Below are 26112 nucleotides of genomic sequence, written 5' to 3'. Positions count from 1 at the left end.
AATAAAGGTTATCTTATCTTATCTTTATTTATTTGTACTATTTGTATTTATATGTTCTATTTCTATTGTATATGTTAATCGGCATCTGTGGATGGACAGCAAAGAAAGAATTTCATTGCACAGAGAAATGCCTTTTTGCTTGTGACACATGACAATAAACACTTTGAATCTTGAATACAGTTGCATACATCCAATCTCCTAATAAAGCATTAATTTAAAAGATGAATTTATATCTTGAGGCTCCATGTTGTGTTTGCAAAATAAAAATATTTAACTACAATCTGAAATACAGCAGGGTGTTGATGCCTTGAGTTAGCAATATGTAGATAACATAATTATATCAGCTAGAAAGTAAACCGAGTGACAACCTTTGTACTCAGTTTGAGCACTCAAACCACTTTCTATTTGCAAGTCTCATTCACACAATCCTTTTCCTTTACATCTAAGCACTTTTTCTTACATTCACACACAAACTCACTCTTTGATGGATGCAGTGGGGGTAACTTGGGGTTCAGTATCTTACCTGAGGATATATGGACTAGAGATCAAACCATCAGTCTGATTGGTAGACAACCTGCTCTACTACCTGAGCCACAGGCGCCTGATGAAGGATATTGAAGATGCTGCTGGGTTTGATATGAAACAGTAATAACTCTATTAGATGACATACCAGGTAATACTGGAACAGCAGAGCGAACAGTGGGCTACCAAGGTACACGGCTGCAAAAACTGAACGCAGAGAGCACAAATCTATTGTCACTGAGAGGCGAGGCATACCAGCAAGAGACCTGCAGGTGGCAGGCAAGAGTCAACAATTAGAAGGGCTTTCTTCAGTTCTATACAACCAAAACTGTTGCTGTCATTAGATTAAAACTGAGAAAGTAAAAATAATGACAGATCATTAGATCTTCTGCAAAATTAGCATTTTTTTTTTAATTTTTGTCTAACATATGGATCTCATTACATGAAATGTTTTCTTTAACCATATCAGCACCAACAGCTTCTGGGTGTTTTTGTTTGTTTGGGTGGGGTTTTTTTGTTCCTGTTACACTTTTGCTCACAGAAGGTTTTTGTTTTTTTTTGGTTTGTTTGTTTTTTTCTTACACCCCTAGAGACAGTTTACTTTACAAAAACTTCCTTAATCTTAACCTAACCTATTTTTACATGCAACATTTACTGGGAGTTTTTGTCACAAAATTAAAGATACTTAGTGTACATGAATGTACCGTTTTTTAGATGTTACCTTTATTTCTTCAAAAAAACCAAGACGATTGATTATGTGTAATCCTAATCATTTCAGGTACACACAGTCTCTTGTTCAACCTACTCCTTTACAGTATAATTGCTAACTGGGAGAATATGATGGGATTGTCCTGGATCACATTTTCTGCTAAAATTCTGCAGTTGCCGGTAATTATTTAAATTTAATTTAATTCCAGGATATTCTGTCTTATTTTAAAGGTAAAGAAAAAAAACCATTATGGATAAAAGCTTAAGGAAACTGTCCTCATAAATATTGTGTTTACAGTTCAGTTGCTCAGGTCAGATGATTTATTTTCCTGCATCAGCAAATCCGTGACACCATGAGTAAGGCCAGTTCCTAATTTCACAAGGAACAGATGATCTCATGTTCTCATGCAAGTCAAAAGTAATAAGTTGCAAAAAAAAAGCAGGATATCACTTTAAGTAATATAAAAAAGTTAGATATATTAAACACTCCAGTACAAAGACCAGAGAAAAAAGTAGAACTGAGCTGACTTTACTTTCATTTATTTTTTTTTACATATAAAGAAAACTTTTATACAAAGACTATAGATTAAGATCTACATAATAATCCTATGCAAAAATAAACACTACATTTTATTTAAGTTGGTCAGCAAGGAAGTTTTCTATCAATGTGAATAAGAACATAACGATGTGCTCAGTGGATTCTAATTTTGACAACTCCAGGTTTCTAACTCGTGTTTTAATGTATTCTGACAGCAGACGTTTTTGTGTGTCAGCAGTTCACACTGAAGTGATTTCCTACTAAACTTCCAGCTAATAAAGCTGTGGTAACAATCCGGGATAAGCCTTATAACTTTATCATATGCTCTTGTACTCTCACAGATGGACAAGTACTGATGCAGACGGAGTTTGGGTTTGAGATTGGTTGGAATGATTTTTCTTAATTACATTATCTATAGCCATGCATGTTCTCTTGATGAGGCAAGAGATTCATCTTCTTATCTCAAGAAAACACAGATAAGAAGGTGATTAATCAAAGGAAAACAACTTTTGTTTTCATTACACAACATGATTATGGAGACCTTGGTAGCCACGAAGATGGCCTAGTCCCCTTATCTGGTTACAGATTAAGTTAATAATCACTGAAGAAGGAGACTAACACTTCATTCATGAAACTGTGCCCATTTTCTTCTTTAATGAGGACTAATCTGATTGTTATCTTGCCTTAAAACGTGTTTCCCTGTGCCATTCCTTAATTCAAAAGGCACTTGATTTGACTTGGGCTTATTCTTATTCCTACTTTTAAAAATATCAATGTTAAAAAATTAAAAGTTTTTACAGAGCAAAAGTGAAGCGTCTCCACATGAACACACACACACACACACACACACACACACACACACACACACACACACACACACACACAGAGAAGTAATCACTGCAGTCTTCTCTGGAAAATGGGAGGGCTGTTTATCTCAGCAGTAATGTCAGCAGTTCACTTTCCTGCTTAAAGAGAAAGAACCTATGGTACTGATCCAGTCATTCTCAGTGTTGTGATTCATACATTAGTACATTACATTTTATACATTCTACAAAGGATAAAGAAAGGAAGCCATGTATTTTTATATTGTCTTTATTTAGGTAAATTCTCGCATTAGTCCACAAATTACATATGAATGTTCACCAGATTTTACACAGGATCCATGACAATGAAGATGAAATTTATTAATAATAATTCATTTATTTATTTTTTTCTCTATCCTGTCGCAAACACACCCACTCGTGAACTTTTAATTAAAAATAACCAAACGCAACCACAGTCTTTTCACGCAATGAACACTTTTTTTCACAGCTCTGTATAACAAGTGGTTTCGAGTGTAATTCATCATATCAGTCAAGTGGTGACAATGTGATGACTGTTGTAAGTGCGACAACTGCGATTGCTCTCTGAGGATAAAAACGAGCACTCCGACCCTGCACTGATGGCCGAAGATGATCCCTCCGAGTTGCCGTAGCGCTGCAAGGCTGTGGCACTCCTCCTTCAATGAACGGTGGAAAGATGGCGACAGCATACGCACAAGCGAGAGTCGACTGTACCGGCGGATAAAAAGTGCTGTAAAGAGACAAAATCCACCTCCTTTGCAGAGATTTAGCGGTGCAAAGTGTGTTTGATATAGCTAAGACATGGTATAGCCCATGCACAGCTTGAAATAAGGAGCCACCGCTTTGTTATGGAGCCGCCGGATCGGAACAAGCCCAGCAGGTAAGCGATTTCGTTGAACAGACACTTTATCGCCAGGATTTCGCAGTTGCCGAATAGTGAGCTAGCCATGACACTGCAGTCGGAGCGCTTGCGCATCCAGCAGAAATCGACTTCCTGTCAAATAGTGATACCCGTGCAGTTAATGCATTTGCAGAACACTAGTTGTAAACTTTTTGGAGAAACACTTTCCGGGGGAGCTTGCTGCATATAATTTATTCCCAAGCAGTGCTCGGTTGGCCGTGAGAGAGCCAAAAATGCTCACCAAATACTGAGGTAGCGTTATTAACAATTACCAACCGCTATAACAGTGCAACAGTCCCAGCTAGCTAACATCCACATTAGCCGCCGCTAGTCAGTTTATTGTTCAGGCGCAAGTTTGTTGACAGAAACTGAGGAGGCTGAAACTGCGTTAGTTTTGCACTGCAGGGCTCTAAATGGGGACTTGAATATATATATTTTTATTATTTTGTCTCGCCGAGCTGTGCATTTCCCTTCCAGTAACTGAAAAGCAAAAACTTCGCTACAGTAGCTAGCATGTTGCTTCACTGTTATTGTTAACTCCGTGGGTACATTCGGCGCCGGTGCTGGACGTTGAATCTGCGCTTTCAGACTTGGTGCATTTCATGTTGGCTCACTATTACTGCAGGAATAAGAGTGTGGTTGATAACATGTCGCAAACGTGCCGCGCTGCGGATGTTTGGGCGTACTGTATGCACTCAAGTGCAAAGTTAGTGCGCGATATATTTTGTGCAATCGCGCAGAAGACCGCGTTTTAACCAGAGTCTCAGGAGATTTCGATATGGGCGCATCTGGTAATCGAAATGCCGCAGTGTTTGCCCCTGACCGCTGGCGACAGACCCTCAGGAATCTGCTGTTGTGTCTTCCCCTCTCCTCCTCCTCCTTCTCTCATGCAGTTTTTTGGGAGGGGGGCAGAGCGAGAAGCATTTTTCATGTTGGATCAGCTCTTGTCATCTGCCATAATCACATTTTTTGAGTAAATAGCCAGTCTTTTCCTTTTTGGTGGCTATTTCGGTAATGATTGCGTAGCAGCCACTTGTTATTACCTTTGTGGTCACTCAGTCGAAGTGGATACACAAACAGCTCGCGTGATTGTGCAACATTGGCCCTGAGTTAGTATATTGCTGTCCGACATGACTGCATGAAGAAAATTGATGAGCCAGTGGCCACATTATTGCTGAGAGTATGTTGGTTATGTTGATGTTACTTACATGCTTATTAGACCACGTTTAGTTTGTGCACCAGCAGATGAAAAGGTAACCGTTGCTCTATGGGAGCTCACGCAAACGCTCAGCGGTGTTTTACTAGTTAACAAATGTTTTAAGTGAGTCTAAATCTGTCTCTCCTGCAGGGGTTGCTTTCCTGCTGTTTCTATAGTAATGGGACTACTATGAACTGCCAGCAAAACTTGTAAACAGCAGAGTTTACATGTTCCAGGCTGCAAGGTTTGCACAGAAGCGACATTAGTTCAGCGTCTAGCGTGCTCCATGATGCATGGCTCTGCATATACATTTAAACTGCAGACTGAAAAGACAACAACAAATAAGTTTGCTTTTAGTCTTCTCGGCTATCTACCTCTTTGAGCTTATATAAGATTGTTTCGCACCAACAGCTATTTTAAGAAACATCAGTTATGTGCTCGCTCTGCAGTTGAAGGCTATCCCTATCTTTGCAAGTACAGAGGTCCTTTGTCAATAATGTCTCGTTCTCAAAGTCAGTCTGAAGACACTGTGGCTCACAAGCATTCCAGAGATTTCAGGATGTGGTGTGCTATGTGCAGTAGATAGCTGCCTGGAGCCCCGTAGGCGCACATTGGGCAGAACTCATTAATGCTTCGCTTTTGCCAGGAGCACAGGCTGTAGAATACAGATGGATCATCCTCTAGCATTTCCTATCTGCATCCTGTCTTTGCCCACACCTGCTTTAGAGAAAGAAACTAACACTCTCACAGGCTGCCACTCTCATCTGTCATTTCCTTTTAAACAATAGCACTTTTGTAACTGCTGAACTGTGGCAACTGATGTTGCTAATGCAGGAGAGCGACCGTGTAATAAAAATGATTAAGCACCGCTGAATACCATGTTTGTCTATTTTGAATACATGCTTTATAATGTGCACAGCTGCAGAACAGGGTGCAAGTTTGAAACTAAAAGAGGTGTTGCTTATTTCTCTCTGCAGTTTCAGATTACGTTTCAAAGGTGGAGCAGACTGCTGCTTTCACCGCATTTATAATGCATGCGTCATAAGGTGAAAAACATGTCATTACACCATTTAGCATTTAACTCGCGCTCCAGCCGACAGTGTGCAAACAGCGTCTGCTTTAGCTGCCGCTGGTGCAGTCTTTTCTTAGACCAAGACTGTTCCCTGTGGTGAGCAAAGTACAAGTCCAGATATTAATCAAAGCAGTGTTTTAGAAATAAGTTCACTTTTTTTTCTGGAGCTATGAATCAGAGTGCGTTTAGTGACAAAATCAAACTTCTTAGCTGTGAATTAACAGTGTGCTTTGCATAGTTAGTGCATGCAGGAGAAGTTGGGAGGTCACGCTGTTCCAGCAAAGGGTGTGGTGAAGTACATCTTGTTCATTGTTTCTGAATTCTGTCAGCTTACGATGCAAAAACTGATTGCTGCTTCAGCTCTGCCAGTTTATCAGGCGTTAACAGCACGTCAGGAATGCTTAATGTTGCACACACGTGTGCTGCATTTCCACGGAGCCCACCAATTGCTTTTTAATCTTACGCGCTCAGCAGTGAACGATGGTTTGAAATTAGTACCCCGCAGATGCATGCTTTTTACAGTGGGGGGGGGGGGTAATTCAAAACTGTATTTAGCCTACCAGTTAGGCATCAGTTATGGCAGCATGACCTAATTAAAGCAAAGTGTGCTCTTACAAAAACCCGACCACCTTCTCCTCCTTTTCCTTTCTGTGGAAAAAAAACAAAAACAAAAGTCCCCTTTAGTTTGGGCATTGTGAGCAAGTGTGCTCACTAACCAGCTGTGTGGTATTCAGCCGTGGGCCTCACGGGCCACGTGTCAGCGTTATACAATAGAGAGCCCCTTGCTGGTACAATAGTGTGGATGGTTTGTGTCAAAGGTCAGCCCCCCCGCGACTCTGGCAGCCCTTGGTATCTCTGCTTCAGTCGCTATACAGAAAAGACTCTCGATTTTTGTGCCGTTTATTATTCACTTAGTGTTCTGCCTGGGGCTTTAGCATTCCACTGGCCTTTATGGGAGCCCCAATGAGCCATCAGATGAGCCATTGAGAGCAGCCAGACACCATCTGCAGTGATTATTCACTATCAGCAGCCAGGCAGGGACAGCTTGAAGACCACAGTGCTGCTATGGTTAACTGCAGGACACACATGCTGGTAACTTTGTGCAGCCTGTAAGTAGGTTAAGAAATTCACAAGACAAATTTGCGTATCCCTTCCTGCAACGGCACAGCCTGTGCTCGAAGCGTGTCATGGCAACCTAACAAACAACCGGCCCCAGTGGCGTCATTGGTTCCGCTCTCATTCCTGAATGATTGAATCACAATGTTCTGCGTAGAGGAGTACGTTTTTAAAACTTGGTCTCATTCCCTCGCTCACATGTATGTACTATTTCTGTCCTTTTTCTCACATGGACACACACACACATCCAGGCTTTCGAATGTTTATAAATGCGCACACAATGTGATCACTTGTGACACACGCACGCACGCACATGCCGTAGGAGTTTTTGAAGCATAACAGGTTTTTAAATGCGTTCTCGTACTAATGCAGGAGTACGGTGTGTATTTCAGCGTTCAGCAGTTTTTGTAAATCTGCTTTCTTCTTGCAGCTTCCTGATACCTGTCTCAATTATCGCATAACAAAAACCAAACTCATTTGTCTGTTGTTGTGATTAATGCCTTTATTGTAAGGAACACAGTTGCCTACTGTGCATGCACACTGGAAAGTACTGCACGGCGTTTTGTCCGTCTCTTGCAGAACAAGTTCCCTCACAGTACACTCATAGAGTACATTCATAATGAAGTCAGTGTGCTTTCATTTAAGGGTTGATCTGCGATTTGTTCTGTGACTGTTCTGGGTAAACTGGTTGTGCTGTCACGGAGATTAAGATAAGATAAGATAACCTTTATTAGTCCCACACGTGGGAAATAATAATAATAATGATAATAATGGATACTTTATTGATCCCCATGGGGAAATTACTTGTTTTTCTCTGCATTTGACCCATTCACTCAGTGAAGCAGTGGGCAGCCCACTAAGCAGGCGCCCGGGGAGCAGTGTGTAGGGACGGTACCTTGCTCAGGGGTACCTCAGGGTAGCCGTTAAGTGGATTCGAACCGCCGACCTTCCGATCATGGGGCGACCACTTTACCTACTGAGCTATCCCTGCCCCCAAATTTGTTGGTTGTTAGAGGTATTGACAAAAAATTTCAAATATTTTAAAACAAAAGGGCTTATTTCCAGTGAAGTTACGAGAACATATCTAAAGCATTCAAGTCGGTAGGTCCAACAAGTTAACATCTGAGTTTATAGGCTGTTTCACAAGATGGGAGCTTCTAAGTGCTTAAATAATTCGAGACATTTTCCATGAACAGAAACTTGCTGTTCACTTTGCAGTGACCCTGAGAATGACGGTTGTTTTGTGAGAACAGGTATTCGTGATTGCAGCTAATCTTGCACATGCAGCATTTTCAGCAGGTGTTCTGACCTGTGTCTGCCTGCATGTAGCTCCACAGCTGCTCCCACACACTCTCTCTCTCTGCATGTGTATGTGTGGAGAGTCACATAGGCATTCTGCCGGGGGGGGGGCAGATGGGTGAAAGAACTGCAGCCCCGTCCACTCACACTCCCCAGGTGACAGCGACACACCCATCCCCCGGTTTGAAGCTGCCAGCACACAGGCTAACAGGCACGTGTAGGGGAATGCCTTTGAGTCAGATGATCAGCAGAGGCACACATGGTGACTTGCATAAATATAATAGATGTCACCCGTTTTCATTTGCCTCCCCTTCTTCCCCATTGTTTTATTTTGGCTGGGTCAGCCCTTGTAACCTTTCTCTCTAATCCTATTAAAAAAAACCTCTCAGAAAGGCCTTAGGGCACAGAGCTTTGACATTGTAATCTGGAAAGGCGTGGTGCTCTTCCACATTACTACCCCTCCCCTTTTCCCCTTTTTTCCCACAAGGAAGTGTTTCGAGTGTTTGTAATCTTTCCTTTCTGCAGAATTAGCTGCTACAGCCTTTCAGAATTCTGGTAAGCGCCTGTGGTATCCAATATTTATTGTTTCCTCAAGATTTACTGGAATCTCCTGGGGGTGTTATGCTGTTTTGCATAAGAACCATATTTGCATGCAACTGTGCAGTATGACTTAGACAGATTTAATGATGGGTTACTATAACTCCCTTTTTGGTCAAGCTATATGTTTACCAAGACACACACAAACAGTTTGATATCCTGCACCTGGATGCCTGTGGTCATGCACAGACTATTGCAGCCAGAGAGATTCCCCCCTCCAGGGCAGACAAGTCGTCACACTGCTGTGGGTAGCAGCAGACGTTCAGTCTAGCTGCAGTTTAGCAGCCTGTCTCCTGTGGCATTCAGGATTTGCTGCACAGTCTGTTATTGGTGCAAACAGACGAGCACTATTTGACCTTGTGCACACATTTCTTAGGTCGTGCTTGTGATATGAATGAAATGGTTTCGTAATGCCAAGTCGTTGTGTCTCCAAATCTAGTTTCTGTTCCAGGTAACAGTTCTTATGCATATAGGCCAGTCTAATTTAAATATGCAGATCTTGCTCAGACCAATGGGTTGTCTTTTCTGTTGTCATTCATGCCTGACAGGCAGGCCAAGCCAGTGGAAGATGCATCCCTACGGAGCCAAGAAGTGGCTGAATCCTGTGACTCTCCCAGTGAGGAAGAGGAAGCTCTGTATGGGACATCACCTCCATATAACGCCCGTCAGGTGAAACACATGTCTAGCAAACACCTGAGGAACAGTCAGGGGAGGAGCGCTGGGGGGTCTCCAAACAAATGTAAGTTAGTAAATCGATTTTACAGATAAATGTGTACTTAGAAACCCCACATTACATGCAGGTTTTACACACAGTGTTCTGACTGGAAGTCTGTTTCTTTTCCCAGCTGACGCCAGCTCATCTGCCCTGAAGGACAGTCCCAAGGCAGTGGAGACATCTAAGGAGCACAGCTACAAACAGGGCAAGAAGCTGAGGTCTGCACAGCGCTCCACAGAGAGAGACCACAAGAAGACATTTGAAGGCTCATTTATGCTGGATCCCCTCTCAAAGCCCCTCATGGAAACCAGAAAACATTACTTGAGTTTGGGCTGCAGTCGCAGTCTTCCTGTGTCTATGCCCCATATGTCCCGCACCCACCGGCAGACCTCAAGGACAGATTGTCCTGCTGATCGCCTCAAATTCTTTGAAACTCTGCGGCTGCTGCTCAAGCTCACATCTATGTCCTCCAAGAGGAAAGAGAAGGAGCAGAGAGGCCTGGAGAACATGCCTTACTTGGGTCACAATAATGAGGTTATTTGGCTGGAGCTGCAGGCATGGCATGCACGGCGTTCCACCGGTGACCAAGACCTTTTCCTTTTCACTGCCCGCCAAGCTATCCCTGACATCATTAACGAGGTTCTGCACTTTAAAGTCAACTATGACAGCCTGATAGGGGCTCAGTGTTCAGAGTCTCAAGCAATTCAGGGGGACTATCAGAGAGTCCCTGATCTAGTTTGTGAAGAGAAGAGGGAGCTTACTGTAGCAGAGAGCAACCACTGTGGAGTAGATCCCTGGGGCTTTAGGGCCTGCCCCTCATCAACAATGAATGCAGCAGAGCCTCTTGGCTCTGGCGCTGATTGCAGGGAGCATCTTCAACGTCAGCGGCTGGCATTTGAGCAGGTCAAGCGAGTTATGGAACTGCTGGAGTCTGTGGAAGCTTTGTACCCCTCTTTGCAGGCCTTACAAAGGGACTACGAAAAGTATGCAGCACGAGACTTTCAAGGCAGGGTGCAGGCGCTCTGTCTGTGGCTCAATATCACCCAGGACCTAAACCAGAAGCTGCGCGTTATGGCCACAGTGTTGGGCATCCATGACTTATCCCGTATCGGGTGGCCCGTCTTTGAGATCCCTTCACCTCGCTGTTCTCGCGGAAACGAAGATGAAGAGAATGACGACGACGACGAGAACGACTCGATAACCACTTTTACCACAGAAAGTGACGTCGAGGACAGATATGGCGAGGACAATGGAGAAGCGAGTCCTGTCACAGAGGGAGAGTTGTCTCCCACCCTGACTCCTAAATTTGCCCGTTTGTTGTCCGAAGATGAATTTCTTCCAAATGCTACTTCAGGAAATGCAGAAGCATCCGTGGGAGGAGGGGTGTTCTGCCCAACATCCATCTACAGACCATTTGTGGATAAAGCTCTAAAACAGATGGGACTACGTAAACTGATCCTCAGACTGCACAAACTGATGGATCGCTCTCTTCAGAGGTCCAGAGCAGCACTGCTCCGCCACACTCTTGCACTAGAGGTGAGGCTGTTATTCTAAGAAATCTGGTAATAAAAAGGAGTCACATTAGTAAAGCTACATCTGGGTGTGTCATATATCCAGGCCCTGCTGGTTAATGACTTAGTTACTTTTCTATAAATCAATTAACAGCCATATGATGTTTTGTTTTGTTTTTTTTGTTTTTTTACAGATCGAGCTTTTTCTTGTTTACAAAATATTTATAAACAAAATAAAAATAGAACCAAGTTATAGAAATGATTAAACAAATTAAAGCCAAATTAATTTTACCACAAGCTCTGCAACAGAATTATTTGGAGTGTGATCGTCATTGTATGTTAAATATAATTGGTTAATTAAGCTGCTGTGACTGTTTTGGTCATTTGAATCTTTAATATAAAAGAAGAAAAGATTAAAAAGATATAAAAGATTTATCAGTATCATTCTACTGATAGATACTGATACATTGATTTCTAAAATTGGATTGGTAGTTTAAGTTGTCATTGAGAACAGTAATGGCTTGTAAGCACCAAATACTCAAAAGGGGTTCACAAGTCGGCCCAGGTAAAACCCCCTACTCACGCCAAGTCATAAACAATTGGGCTGACTTGTCTTATCTGCATTACCTGGCACGTCGTTAGCATATGTATAGAGTTTTAAGTAGGGGGGTTATGTTTGCACTGCCCTTAAGGAATGTAGTCTGTGAGATGTGGTTAGCTGCACATCTGCTTGCCAACTTTTTTTCAGATGCTGATGAAAGGCTAATTATTTCCTTTGTTTAATTTATTTAAAGTAAAATACTTTGAGGTTCTGCCAATTAATATAATGGTATATATTACGCATTGTTTGCATGCTGTGGATTGTAACAGACTGTTTCCCAAACATCTGTTCAATCGTAATTTATTGTAAACAGTGAAACAAGATAATCAAATGCATTTTTCAGTAACAACATTCTTTGTAGAAAAAAAGGAAACACTAGGAAATGAAAATTTTGTTTTTAATCAATTATTTACAAGAATTAATTTCAAGGAATCAAAGTTTAATTCATTGCACTCTAGAACTGAATTGCAACGTGACAACTGAGTGGCCTCATAATTCATGCAAAAATGTATTTGTTATTAAGTATGTGTGGTTTTTCTAAGCGGATCTATACCCAGAAAGTTGATTCTGTTCAGTGGGTGAAATATTTTGTCATTCAGCTGAGAAACAGTGAAGTTTCTCCCACTAAAAATGTAACATTCAGATAAACAGAATCAACTTTCTGGGATTTCCTTGCGAGGATGATTAAGCATGCATCAAGACAAATGGGTACGTAGTATAGAGCTTTGCACTAGCAAAAGATCCCTGATTTGACCCCACCGGAGAAACAATTCCTTTTAGGGTTTCCATCAGTGAGAAAAAAATCAAACATGCAGAGCTGCCTGCTGTTGCAACCCATTGTGAATAACAGAGCAGACAAAAGTAGAATTCAGTGTGTGTGTGTTTTTTTCCCCAGTTAAAGCAATGATACAGTAAATTAGTTCTAAACAGCTGAATAGCATTTTTGTCCACAGAAGCAGTGTAGCAACTTGTTATATTGTTTGTATGTTAATATAATTTAATTAGTCACTTGAGGAAACCTCATTTCGAGAAGTTCTTACAGGTAGAAGCTTACAAGAAGTCCCCTTCCTCCGAGACTTTCTTAATTAAGTTCACACTCCTCTTCCACTTGTAGTTTGCAGACTTTCCAGACCCAATGCTGTACAGCGATTACCTGCCTGAGCTGTCACGACACGGTCAGTTCAGCGGTCCTGCTGACCCTGAGCTCGGAGCGGACCAGGTGTCCTGGGCAGATCTGCTGGACATGGATCTTCCATCCTTCCGGCCAGCGTTCCTCGTACTGTGTAGAGTCCTCCTCAACGTCATTCATGAATGCCTTAAACTGCGACTTGAACAGAGGCCCGCTGGAGAGCCCTCGCTGCTCAGTATCAAACAGGCAAGCAGCTGTCCAAGTCCTTGCTTTTTTCTCCTCAGTTTTAGTTTATAACTTCTCAACAGTCCTGTGATGCCTGCAAACATGCAGTTTAAACTTTTGGTGAACAATTAGCCTTAACATTTGTTGTACACAAGTGTTCTTACATGCGTTTGCTTGTGCTCTGCAGTTGGTGCGCGAGTGTAAAGAGGTCCTTAAAGGAGGTCTTCTGATGAAGCAGTATTATCAGTTCATGCTGCATGGTGTGGTGACTGACGCTCAGGGCTTGCAAATAAACGCCAATATTGATGAATTTGAAGAAGATCTTCACAAGATGTTGGTGGTAAGTTTCCCAGCCATTCTCCCGCCTCTATTTTCAAACTGTAGTTGGTGATTATTCACCGTGTACTGCTTTTTGTGCAGGTTTACTTTGACTACATGCACAGCTGGATCCAGATGTTGCAGCAGCTGCCTCAGGCCTCTCATAGCTTGAAGAACCTGTTGGAAGAGGAGTGGCACTTCACCAAGGTCATCACTCCTTACATCCGTGGAGGAGAGGCCCAGTCTGGGAAGCTTTTTTGGTGAGTGAACCCGCAGTCGGTCAGAAATGTGCCATTTTTAAAACCGAGTGACCGCATTCTTGTTTTAGTCACGGCGCCTGCTTGCAGAAGTTTATTAATCATTTATATAAAACTGAGCAGTGTTCCGCTCTCTGCAGTGACATTGCTGGGATGCTGCTCAAATCCACTGGAGAGTTCCTTGATGCTGGTCTGAAAAAGAGTGATAATGAATTCTGGGAAAGTGCGGATGACAGCACCGCCTCAGATGAGATCAGGTGAGGATGATTTCAAGATTTCATCAAGTTTTTATTGATGTTTTTGTCCCACTGCATTTTGATTTTAAACTCTGAAGCTTTTAATTTTTGCAGGCGGTCCGTTGTTGAGACTAGTCGGTCTCTTAAAGAGCTGTTCCACGAGGCCAGGGAGCGAGCATCTAAGGCCCTGGGCTTTGCCAAAATGCTTCGTAAGGTGAGAAACTGACATAGGAAAGACTATTCACTTCCTTGACTTAAAAAGAAAAAAAGAAGATGCAACAGTACTGGCTTTGCAGTTTGTCTGTCACCCTGTTTTCTCTGTTTGCCGAAGCACCGGGATTGTGTTTTGACACGTAGTTTGTGTGCACCCTTCTCTGCAGGACTTGGAGGTTGCTGCAGATTTCACTATCACTAACGGTGTTACTTGTCTCCTCGAGGCACTGAAGAAAAGAAACTATGTCAAGGTGTTTATTATGTTTTGCTTTTATTATATTTTATTTTGCCAGTTTCTGATCTTCCTTCTGCCCTGGGGTTATTTATGTAACTGTTTAACCCCCCCCCCCCCCCCAGGTTCAGATTCCGGGCTTGGAAGAGCTTCAGGTTTTTGTCCCCTGTGGCTTGATGAATCAGCGACCCGTCATCCTGCAGCTTCTTAATGCTGCAGCTGGCAAAGACTGTTCTAAAGAGCCAGATGAAATCGCTGAGGACGAGGCCTACCTGCTCATGAGCAAACACAAAGCTGGGGATTCCACCACTGATTCTGACTGGGCTCAGTGGGATGGACAGCTTCTCAAGCTGGTCCCACAGATGGAAACTGTTGACACTTTAAGGGCCATGAAGGTTTGTGGCATTTCTAAATTCAGTCTGTGTGCAAGTGTGTGCGTCTGCCTGTTTGTACCTGACGTTTATGTGTCTCACAATGGTTCGATATGCTTTCAGGTAGAGAACATGCTGTTGATAGTGATGCAGTCAGCTCACCTGGTGGTTCAGAGAAAGGTTTTTCAGCAGTCCATGGAGGATGTGCTTACTCCTAACCGAGAGCAAACATCGAGTCAGCCCCTCATCGCAGGCGCTCTGGAAGAGCTCAAGGTGCTTATATAACCACATGCTTGACATCTAACCCATGGTTTATTCTGTGTTGTTGTGCAGACAGGTGCATGTCGGTGTCCTACTTTCAAATCAGTTTTTATAGCAACTGCTATCAGCTACCCTGAATTTCTGCCCTATTAACATTAGATAAAAAGAAGAAACAGAATCATTTTCAGGTCATATTTTAGAAGTGCTTCCTAAATGGAAGCCACTAAACTTTCAGCAACTTTATCTGTTACTTTCAAAATAAAAATCTCACGTGGCTGCACTTGATAATAAATACATGCATTAATAATCATTTTTATGAAAAAGGTTTTAAACATGTCTCTTTCTTTTCTCGTGTTTCTCTCTCCTTTCACAGAATGAGGCACTGCAGCTATGCATTAAGATAAGGCATGCCATTGACTGCGTAGATAACATGTTTACCACAGAGTTTAAGGCCGAGATCGACGAGTCCGAGTCAGCCACTCTGAATCATTACTACAGGGAGGCGATGACACAAGGCTACAACTTTGCCTTCGAGGTAAAAGACTGGAAAAGTGTGGGCAGATGCTGTGTCTCAATTCCTGTTGCTACACGCTTGCTATTTTAAGTACATAAATGCACTCAAACTGAGAAGTACAGCTACATACAGTACTGTGCAAAGGCTTTGAGCAGAAGCAGTGATTTATTGAAACATACATGGAAATCCAGCATGTAAGGTAGGGCTGGTATTAAGTTTAACATCCAGGCATCCATGAAAACAGAAGTTATTAAATTTAACGGAGTTAGAAGTTAACAGGAAGTTAGCTCGCTAGTTTACACCTAAACATTTCATACCATGTTCTGACTGAGATTTTTGAAACGAATTAAAGCGTACAGCTCTGCTACCACTTCTGACATAAATGAAGACAGAAAACTAAACAGCAGTGGCGTTTGAGGGGTTACTGAAGTTGGACTACCTGGTATATAATGTTGTGCTACATGATTGCTAGCGACACAGCTATGTTAGCACAACATTAGCACAGTGAAGCTGGAGGATGAACGCCAACTTTTCTTCCACTCGATAAAAGTTAACGTGAGGGATTCTGGTAGTCAGGGACAAATGCAATCGCATAGCAGGATGCTATACACGGGCCAAACTTCAGTCAGGAGAACAACTGAGATTTTTCATCCACAATACAAGGTTAGTTATTAATATACTGCAACAACATGGGAACAGAACAGCTGCGAGAGAATTCAACATTATTGAATCAATGTTATGGAAGTGGAGGAAGCACAGTTCTTGGCTTTCCCCATATTTCAAAAGTGCTTCATCTCTTTGCTATGACTGTCGCCCGGCATAATTTGCAGATGATAATGGTTGTAGCCGCTGCAATGCTTTCGACCAAAACAGGTGCAGCTTGATGACATCATCAACATGCGCTATCGCGATAGAGCGGTATAGTCAAAATCCCTAACGTTGGCCAAATTTATATCGTTTCTATCGTATATCGTTTATATCGCCCACCCCTAATGTAAGGCATAGGAATAGTTTTTCAGGCTTTTTGAAGGGCATTCTTTGGATGTTGGCTGCCTTTGTTCCATTCTCAATCAACTTGACTGTACTTTGATAATCTTTCAGTTTTTTATGACTTATTTTATAAATATAACAAAACAAATTTCCTCTGAAAACGGTCAGGCATAAAGACTGGACTGAAAATGGATGAAAAAATGAGCCAGGGCCCAAAGAAAAACTTTGAAAGACCTTCAAAAAGCCAGGAGAACCACTGTAATGTAACTGTAATGTAGTCTGGCTCCCTAGAAGCAAAATACAAAGAAATGAAGGAATGACTCAGGACTTTTGCACAGTTGTTTAGCATCTTATCAGTCTCTTTTTTTGCTTCCAGTATCACAAGGAGGTGGTGCGTCTGATGTCAGGAGAGTTCAGACAGAGGATCGGGGACCGTTACATAGCTTTTGCCCGCAAATGGATGACCTATGTCCTGACCAAATGTGAGAGTGGCAGGGGCACCAAACCCAGGTAAGATGTTCCTATCAGCTGAACACTTATTGTTCACTGTGCTCCTTCCTGAGTATCTGCTCTGCTTGGTAGTCTTCTGGTTTGCAATATGCTACTCAGGGATGCTTTTTGTAGCTAAAGCCAGGCCTACTGGTTGAGTATTAAGCTATAAGATTTTTATTCTGCTGCTGCCATATTTATTCACTGTGGAAAACTCACAATGTTCATTAAAGATGAGCTCTTTGTCAAGAGCTTTTCCTTTGAGCCATGACTCGTTACTATGGCAACCTTGCACTCTTAATGCAGTGAAGAATTTGACAGAAGCATGACATTTTGGATAGTGTCTAATAATAGTGTGACAAATACTCAAACAAAAACAGTCCCGGTTAACTCTGGGTATGAGTCAGTTGTCATATTAGTGCTTCCTGTCTTAAATGCTTAAAAAAACCAAACCACCCCCCCATAAATCATTAACTAAACATTCTGTTGTGGTTTGTTTTTGCATGCACGGATTAACAATGTTTCGCTTCCACAGGTGGGCGACTCAGGGTTTTGACTTTCTTCAAGCTATTGAGCCTGCCTTTATATCAGAATTACCAGAGGATGACTTCCTGGTAAGTATAGTTTCCTACGACATAAACAATAGGCATGCTTGGAATACAATATTTTTATACTAACTGAAAATTTATGTTGTGTTTCTTCAGAACTTACAAGCCTTGATGAATGAATGTATTGGACATGTGATTGGAAAACCCCATAGCCCTGTTACTGGCCTGTACTTTGGTAAGAAGCTTTTCCACGATAGCATCTTCCATATCAGGATTGATTTCAGGTTATACGCTGCAAGTTTACAATCTGGATGCCATGGAGAGGGCACTGCTACACAAAGCAGACACAGCAGCAATGACATTACAGTTCAGTTCACATAGAATATTAAAAAAGTGTGTGTGTGTCTTGAAGTTGACTTTAACTTCTTTAACCTCCTAAGTCCTGAACTCTTCCACTACATGCATTTTTAATTTCTCTTTGATATTTGAGCATATTGGGACCCGATGAATGTAAAAACAAAGAATTACCAGATTTCTTTTTTTCTTTTACCTAATTTTTGTTTTTAGGAAAAATAAGAGCCACATATGAGGATATTCATTTAAAATTTTGATAGAACAGTAGCTGCATAATGTCCTCGTAAGTGGATATCAGGCCCTTGTAGAGCAAAATTGAGTATTTTGGTCTAAATAACCCAAAATGTGATGTCCACATATGTGGGCGCCAGGTCCTAGGAGGTTAAAGTAAATGAGTAAAAATATGAAAATCTGAGGAGTCCTGTTATGACATTACTTGTTACATAATGCACGTTAAGTGTTTATGGAAAAATAATTCTACCACCAAATAATGTTTTTATGGAAAAGGTGTTATGTTATTGGAAAATTAGATATGAAGTTGGCAAACTAGTACCAGAATAAAGCAAAATGTTGCTACATCTATGTCTTTGATGGAGTAAAGTAGTTCAGCACAGTGGTATATGATTATAGACCATCAATTAAAGTTGGGATGTTGTGTAAAATGTAAAGAAAACCTCTCATAAACCCAGATTTTATTTACAATCAAGCGTAGAAAAAAAGCTAATTTGATGAAATTGATTTGATGACAGCAACATGAATCAAAAAAGTGGGGACAGGCATAACATCCCCTCTTCCTGTACAAATGCTCCATAAATGTCTGAACTCAGGAGACCGGTTTCTGTACTTTTGGGAGAGACGTGTTGTCCCATTCTTGTCTGATATTGTCCTGTCTGGATTCTAGCTGCTCCTGGGTCTTATTTGTCATATTTTTTGTTTCATGCTGTGCCAAATGCTTTATGCTGGAGAAAGGTCCGGGCAGCAGGGAGGCCAGTTCAGCACCTAGATTCTTCTTTTAGAAAGCTACGCTGTTGTAATAGCTCCAGTATGCGGTTGCTTCAATTCATTTAAAAAGATTTCTGGCCCAAAGAAGACGACAGCATCTCCAGATCACACGTCGATGTTCACGTCTTCATGTTTGCATGTTAGAGCTTTAACCTGCTTTTGTGACTCCTACAGTAAACTGTGTTCACAGCCAGACAGGATCATGTCTGTTTTTGGGCCTCAGGGCCCAAAGTTTACCGGTATCCAGTTGATTTTCAGCTTTGCTCTTTGTGTCCTTCGAATCCTTTGATGATATTATGAACTGCAGATAATAAGATATTCAAAGTTTACATTAAATTACATCATCAGTTAAATTACTTCCAATACATTAACTTAGATTTTTGCTCTGTAATTTGTAGACAGTCTTTTGCAGATTGGTGAACCTCTTTCTGTGTTTTATTGAGGATAAAATATGGCTTTATGAGATTAGTAAATCATTGCAATTTAATACAGTGTTCCAACTTTTTTCGCACTGGAGTCATAAAAACATGACTTAGATATCTTGTTACTGCTAACTAATTTCTCATTCCCATGATTTAAACCCAGTGATGATCTGTTTTTTGGGGGGAGGGTTTGGACAATTGAATAAATTTAGCATTTGTTGTTTTTCTTTTCAGGTCCCAGAAATAGTCCTCGTCCTGTAAAGTTGGTGGGTCGTTGCCATAGTGATCCACCAAACCCCCCTCTGATCATCCCTAACGCTGAAGGGTTCAGGTGGGTGACTGCAGTTTTAAGTTTTTCAACACTTTTTCTTTTAATGTTTAAACTCTGTCCTGCATGGCTTTGCTTTTTTACCTTCTAATGTTTTTTCTGGCTAGTTAAGCTTGTGAAACATTTGAGCTTCTTTGTTTGTGCGTGTGTGTGTGGTGTGCTCTGTGTGTGTGAGAGTGAGTGTGCATATCTGTCCGTGAACCAGCCACCCAGTCACACACCTACATATAACTTCACACATCCCATGCAAGCCACCTTACCTCCCAAGGCAGCGCTCCTCAGTTTGTTTTTTCACCACACAGCTCTCGAAGTCTCCCCTGTGATCTCCGGAACCAGCTGTTCCCAAACGGCCCTCGCCCTGTCCCTCAGGGACCGGGGGAACAGAGCCACACCAAAGCACCCGGCAGCACCCCCAATGACGTCAGGTAGCTTTGCCCCCCTCCCAAAGAAGAAACTGTTGTCAGAGTTCAGCTCGGTCAAAAAAAGGGGGAAAAAACCCAAAAGCTGTCAGAAATGTTTTTGTAAGGCTTCTGTAAATGGAGGAAGAAATGCTTCATGTTATTTATTAACTGCAAGATCCAGGACATTTCGTTCTGTACTGAAGAGTTTAAAGCCAAAAAGTATTTTACCTAATTATCAAATCTGGGATGTCCTGCCAGTGTATATCCTTAACGGTAAATTAAAAAAACGTAAAGAATGAAACACTTCTAAGCTTCTGATTGCATATAAACCAACAATATTTGGGAAATTTTGGGAAATATTCGATTGACTGTTGTACAATGAAAGTCACACACAGGCTCCACATCAGGGCATCACAGATGCAGATGATCAGTCTGTTTGATTTAGTTTAATTGCTTACGTTTTTAAGCTATTTGACTTTAGATCAAATGAAATAACAAGGCATTTCCATTTTACCTTAAATGTATGTGTAATTAATTCATAGCATGCCTGTAAGATTACAATTATTCTAGTCTCGAGGCTTGATACACAGTGATTTGCATGGCTATAAAAAAACACAGATTTAAAATGTAGCCTCCTAAAATGTAGTCCTGCAAAAATGTCAACAACTCCAAAAAAAGAAGACTTCCACAGGTCTACTGATTAAGGGAAGAGGCTGTGATTGTTGTGCATGGTGTGAAAACGAACACTACTTCACTGAAGGAGTTGGCTATGAATTCTGCTTTTTAGTGTTATCCACATCTGTCTTGCTTTGATGCTGGTGACTGACTGCTTTTAGAATTCCTGGTGCATTAGTACAGAAATCCGAGCATGCATACTAAAGGTCTTATCTTCAAGTGTGAATGCCACTGATGAATGCTGAGCTGTTAATGGCTTTCATAAGGCCCTCTCTAATTAATCTATATCTTCAACATCTCCTGAATTCAGATTCTTTCCCTCTGAATTTGTAGTAATCTGTTAAATCATGTAATTTACAGTATTAAGTTTCATTATGAACACAAGTCTGGGAAAAAAGCTTTAATTAAGATGCCTTTAGAAAAAAATGTTACATTTTCCTCCGTTTATTTAAAGATAAAGAAAACATTCAGTGCAAAATGTATCTAGAGTGTACTGTTAAAAAGCTTATAAAGTAAAGTTCCTTCTTGGTAGATGAGATTGCACTAACTTGCGCCAGACCGAAACACTCCATCTGAATAAGTAGTTTTTGATTGAATCACAGCATTGCATCAGTTTCTTCTTTGTCTTTGCAGAGGATCCAGTTTCCATGAGAATGACCGGCTGTCATCAGTTGCAGCAGAGTTGAATTTCAGGTCTCTGAGCCGCCACTCCAGCCCTACAGAGGACAGAGAAGGTGGGAGCTTTCAGCGATCTATGGTGTTTGATCTGCTTTGCATATTAGCCTTCCTTGTCTGAATCTTCTTTTCTTTTCCTTTCTTACTTTAGAACCTTCGTATCCTAAGGGAGACCCTAACAGTTCTTCACGCAGAAGCTGGGAGCTCCGCACCTTCATCAGCCAGTCCAAGGGTGAGATTATTTAGGGATAGGTACCAAAATCTGGTGCTACAAGTCACAGAACTACTATTAACTAAATCACAGCAGAAATGAGTTTAAATATTAATCCTGTCTCCTTTCTCAGACACAGCAGCGCGGCAAAGCCCCATGGAGGCCGTCCGTCTCTCCATTCGCAAATTCGAAGAGAAACGCTACGCCGTGATGAAGCAACGCAACATCATCGGCCAGGTGTGCCACACACCCAAGTCGTACGACAACGTCATGCAAGTTGGGCTCAGGAAAGTGACCTTCAAGTGGCAGAGGGGCAATAAGATAGGTACGACTTTGGTGTGACTGTTTTTGATTATGATGCAGTTTAACACTCTTGCAAACACAAATGTGATGCCTTTGTGCTTGATCACAGGTGAGGGCCAGTATGGGAAGGTGTATACCTGTATCAATGTTGACACCGGCGAGCTGATGGCTATGAAGGAGGTATGCGCTTCATCTAGTTGGAATTCAATAGTATTAACAGATCATAGTGACTGTTGATGTTAACAGACATTTCTCATTCTCTTTTTTTTTTTGCCTCCACTAAGATCCGATTCCAACCAAACGATCACAAAACAATCAAGGAGACTGCAGACGAGCTGAAAATATTCGAAGGCATTAAACACCCGAATCTTGTGCGCTACTTCGGAGTCGAGCTTCACCGGGTAAGAAGCATCAATTCAGGAAGCCACCTGTGGCACGTGGAAGTGGTGTGGTATTAATACTTGTGTGCTCACCTGTAGGAGGAGATGTACATCTTCATGGAGTACTGTGACGAGGGCACTCTGGAGGAGGTATCCCGGCTGGGGCTGCAGGAGCACGTCATCAGGCTTTACAGCAAACAGATCACTATAGCCATCAACGTCCTGCATGAACACGGCATTGTCCACCGGGATATTAAGGGTCAGCGCCATGCACTTATTCTATCTCACTGTTACTTTATTTGATCAGCAACCGTTTCCTCATCCTCCTGTTTGTTTTCGTCCCCATCAGGAGCCAACATCTTTCTGACATCATCAGGTCTGATTAAGCTGGGTGACTTTGGCTGCTCAGTAAAGTTGAGAAACAACACTCACACAATGCCAGGAGAGGTGAACAGCACTCTGGGAACAGCAGGTAACACATTAAATAAACCTGCAGTGTCAAAATATGATAATCGGCCCACCACAGACTTCAGTCTGGCTCACTGGACGGCTTTGAAAAATGTGAAAGAGCACTGTTTTCATTCATTTTGTAGCTTTTGCTTCTGATAAAGACCTCCCCCATGACCATCAATACAACACCAAAGTAAAAAAGTAATAGATAAACAATCAAATAACAGAAAGTTCTTGTTTTTTCGCAGTCTCCTGTAGAAATGTGTGATTTTTACAGTTTTGCATAATTTTCACATTTTCATGTGCTGCATTAATATTTCTGTAAAATCATTATTGCATTGTTATTATGCATTATATCATACTATTGCTATTAATATCAGATGTGTTGATATTCTTTCAGCATACATGGCACCTGAAGTTATCACCAGAGCGAAGGGAGAAGGTCACGGGCGGGCAGCAGACATTTGGAGTTTGGGCTGCGTCCTTATTGAGATGGTGACTGGAAAGGTAACAAGCTAAAGAGAGGGTTTTCCTTTTCGCACATTCAAAGCTTCACTCTGGTATTTTTCCAAGTTTTAGTAAGCTACTTCAATAGAAAGGAAATTAAATTTAATGTTGAGCTTGCCCGCAGGGGTCATTTTGAGCCATGCTGGTGGCAGTGACCACCACTGCTGTTGTTTTCTAATTTTAACTTTTCTAATTTTAGCTTCGATTTTACAAAATGAGTGTTTTACGTTTCAATTTTTAGAGGTTTTATTAGTTTTATCAATGTTTTAGATCATTGATTGCAACGTTAAAATACACCTTAGAATAAACTAATAAACAAAGCATATAACATATAACACAACAGCTAACACATCTAAACAAATACATTATTACAGTGGAAAAAATGAAAAGTAAAAAAAAACAAAAATCAGAGTTTATCATCTTGTCCACATCTGCCACCAAACATGCAACCTCATGCAGCCTCCACACTGCTCCACCTTTCCCCTGCTCTGTGGATTTTACTCTTTATTTGCTCAGATTTGTTCTCCACACTGTGGACTCAGCTACGGTTCCCCCGCTGTTCAGAAAAGCCAGCAACTCGCCCGGTTCTCCACATGTTGAGTCACACACTCCTCCGCTTTGACCTGCTCTGCTCTGGCTCAAAATCCCATCCTCAGCCTGGCAGCAATTATTCATCTTTTATCTAACTACAGTCCTCTCCATATTTATTTATCAATCACATGTAGCTGTAGCTCATGTTATGGCAGCACATCATGTCTGTAAACAGTCTGTAAACCTGCATGCCGCAGTAGTGGTTTTACATTATTTTCTACGGCATCCATGGTTTGAGGTAAAGGTCATAATTTCTTATTTTTTTAAGTCTAAAGTCTAAAATTCAGTATTTGATGAATAATCCTATTTTAGGAAAAGTTACACAATTTTTAAACTGCGTAAGGGGGTCAAAATGACCCCCTTTGGCAGCTCTAGTGTTTAGCTATAGGGTGCTGTTTCAGTCTGAGCTGTGACCACTTGTGCAAAAACCACTTCCAGAGTGAAGGGAGCATGGTTACTGTTGCTAATGACATGTTTGTCCCCAAACTGCAAAACATATTGCTTGTTAAGCATGATTTAACCTTTTTTTTTTTTTTTTGTAAACCACTTCAGGAAACTCACTTAACAAAATTCAAAACCACAAGTAAAAAAAGCAACTCGTATTCGTACGTTTCTATCTGCAGAGGCCCTGGCATGAGTACGAGCACAACTTTCAGATCATGTACAAAGTGGGCATGGGCCACAAACCTCCCATCCCCGAGAAGCTGAGCACAGAAGGGAAGGACTTCCTCGGTCACTGTCTGGAGAGTGAACCCAAACGACGCTGGACAGCTAGCATGCTGCTTGACCACCCATTTGTTAAGGTGAGATGCTGGGAAGGTTAAACATTTCTAAGTTGTAATTGAATATTTCCATGGAATTCACATTATATCCCCGACCTCGCATCTGTTTCAGGTCTGCACGGATGAAGAATAAACGAAACCTCCTGTGTGGCTTTAAAGTTTACAAGTTAAAGCACTACTGTACATGTTCAAATAAGAAAAGAGAACTGTGGACACGGAGAAGCAGGAGGTTACTGCTGAAGGCACATGGATTTAAACTGAGGAAGTAATACAGTATCATTTCAGAGGACAACTGGATCTATATAGTATTGATTTGTTGTGTCTTTATCTATGGACTGAGAGAGGACGGGTGGGACTGTATATACTGTAAAAACAGAAAAAAGAATTAGTTTTAATTCCTGTATAAACAATATTGTAAAGTTAAATACCTATTGCCACATTTGTTTGGTCTCACTGGTGAAGAGATCTCTGAAAAGGCATTGAAGAATACTTGTTTTTTTCCTTTCATTTTTTTTATCAAAGGGGAATGGACAGGTGGTTGGGGGTGGGGCAAAACCTATAGCACTTTTAAACTGTTTACCCATGGGGACAGTGGAGTTACTGCTTGTCTGTCCCTCTGAGACTGAAAAGGTGTGGTAGGCCTCAAAATGGAAGGAGAGGCTGCTTTACCTTTATGAAATGAACCATCCAAATGTAATCAACAAATCGTATTGCTTGCTATTTGGCAAGCGTGGGCACTGGGAAGGATGTTTTTTTTTTTTTGTTATTCTATTTTTCTTTGCCTTTGCTGAGGAGAAAATTTCAAGTTGGAGCAATGTTCAAGTCTACTGGCCGCCAGTGAAGAGCTGTTCATGTGACTAAGGCGTTACAAAGAAAAGGAGAAACAGGGCCTGCTCTTCCTCCCTGCTGCTGAACATAAAACATTCTCACGGCCGAACACAGACACTGACACACAACTTCTGGTTCTCTGCTGCTCTCACAGTGTTTGCCATGTACAAACAATATTAATAAATGAACTCTTTTTTTAAAGAATGTGTTCTGTCTGTCTCTCGCCGTGAAATTTTAACTTATTATGTGTTATCCACTCACCAGTAACTATTACTGGGTCAGACCCACTTAGTCTTCAGAAATACCTCAATTCTTTGTGGCCTAGATTCAACAAGGTGATGGAAACTTTCCTCAGACATTTTGGCTCTATAACCATGACATGACTCTCCCCTCCTACCACACCCAAATGTGCGCTATTGGATTGAGATCTGACTACAGTGAACTCTTTGTCATGTTCAAAGGAAACAGACATAATTTAGGCTTTGTGACGTGTTTGAAGTAGCCATAAGAAGATTGATGCGCTTTCATTATAAGGATAGAAATGGGGAACGACAATACTCAGGTAGGCTGTGTGCTTAGAAAATATCCCCCACCTTATGTTGTTTAGGACTAATTCTGGGCCTACCATCTGAATGATATTGAGACTCATTAAACCAGGCAATATTTTCCGAACTTTTGTTGTCTAGATTTGGTGAGCCCATGTGAATTAGAGCCTCAGTTTCCTGCTCTTAGCTGACAGGAGTGGTTGGGGTGTGGTCTTCTGCTGCTGTTGTAAATGGCCTGTATTTATATAGCGCTTT

General features: G+C 41.5%; 1 protein-coding gene across 3 annotated transcripts; it reads left to right on the top strand.

Moving 5' to 3' along the window:
* Positions 1-3039: 3039 nt before the first annotated feature.
* map3k4 (mitogen-activated protein kinase kinase kinase 4) lies at positions 3040-25510 on the top strand. 3 transcript variants are annotated; one of them, XM_082556631.1, is made up of 27 exons: positions 3040-3490; positions 9342-9532; positions 9639-11044; positions 12735-12995; positions 13162-13314; positions 13395-13552; positions 13690-13806; positions 13900-13999; positions 14166-14249; positions 14356-14625; positions 14725-14874; positions 15236-15397; positions 16743-16876; positions 17391-17469; positions 17560-17638; positions 19416-19512; positions 19812-19934; positions 21219-21319; positions 21412-21492; positions 21605-21796; positions 21884-21954; positions 22059-22175; positions 22254-22413; positions 22504-22626; positions 23005-23111; positions 24326-24505; positions 24597-25510. In XM_082556631.1, exons 1-27 carry the CDS (start codon positions 3459-3461, stop codon positions 24615-24617), a joined length of 4749 nt encoding a protein of 1582 aa, XP_082412757.1. In that variant the 5' UTR covers positions 3040-3458; the 3' UTR covers positions 24618-25510. The 3 variants fall into 3 exon arrangements, with proteins under 3 accessions (XP_082412757.1, XP_082412758.1, XP_082412759.1); XM_082556633.1 differs by lacking the exon at positions 3040-3490 and adding an exon at positions 3614-3763; XM_082556632.1 differs by lacking the exon at positions 19812-19934 and having other exon boundaries at positions 3042-3490.
* The last annotated feature ends 602 nt before the right edge of the window (positions 25511-26112 follow it).

Source organism: Aulonocara stuartgranti (assembly GCF_965226115.1).
Source record: "Aulonocara stuartgranti genome assembly, chromosome: 13".
NCBI lineage: Eukaryota > Metazoa > Chordata > Actinopteri > Cichliformes > Cichlidae > Aulonocara > Aulonocara stuartgranti.
Note: the sequence above shows the minus strand (reverse complement) of the source record. Positions and strands in the feature narration are given on the sequence as shown.

Excerpts from the sequence above, each read along its gene's own strand:
- map3k4 (XM_082556631.1), top strand. The coding sequence starts at position 3,459 with ATGGAGCCGCCGGATCGGAACAAGCCCAGCAG. Across the intron at positions 3,491-9,341 it reads GATCGGAACAAGCCCAGCAG|GCAGGCCAAGCCAGTGGAAG; the intron begins GTAAGCGATTTC and ends CATGCCTGACAG. Across the intron at positions 16,877-17,390 it reads GGCAGGGGCACCAAACCCAG|GTGGGCGACTCAGGGTTTTG; the intron begins GTAAGATGTTCC and ends TCGCTTCCACAG.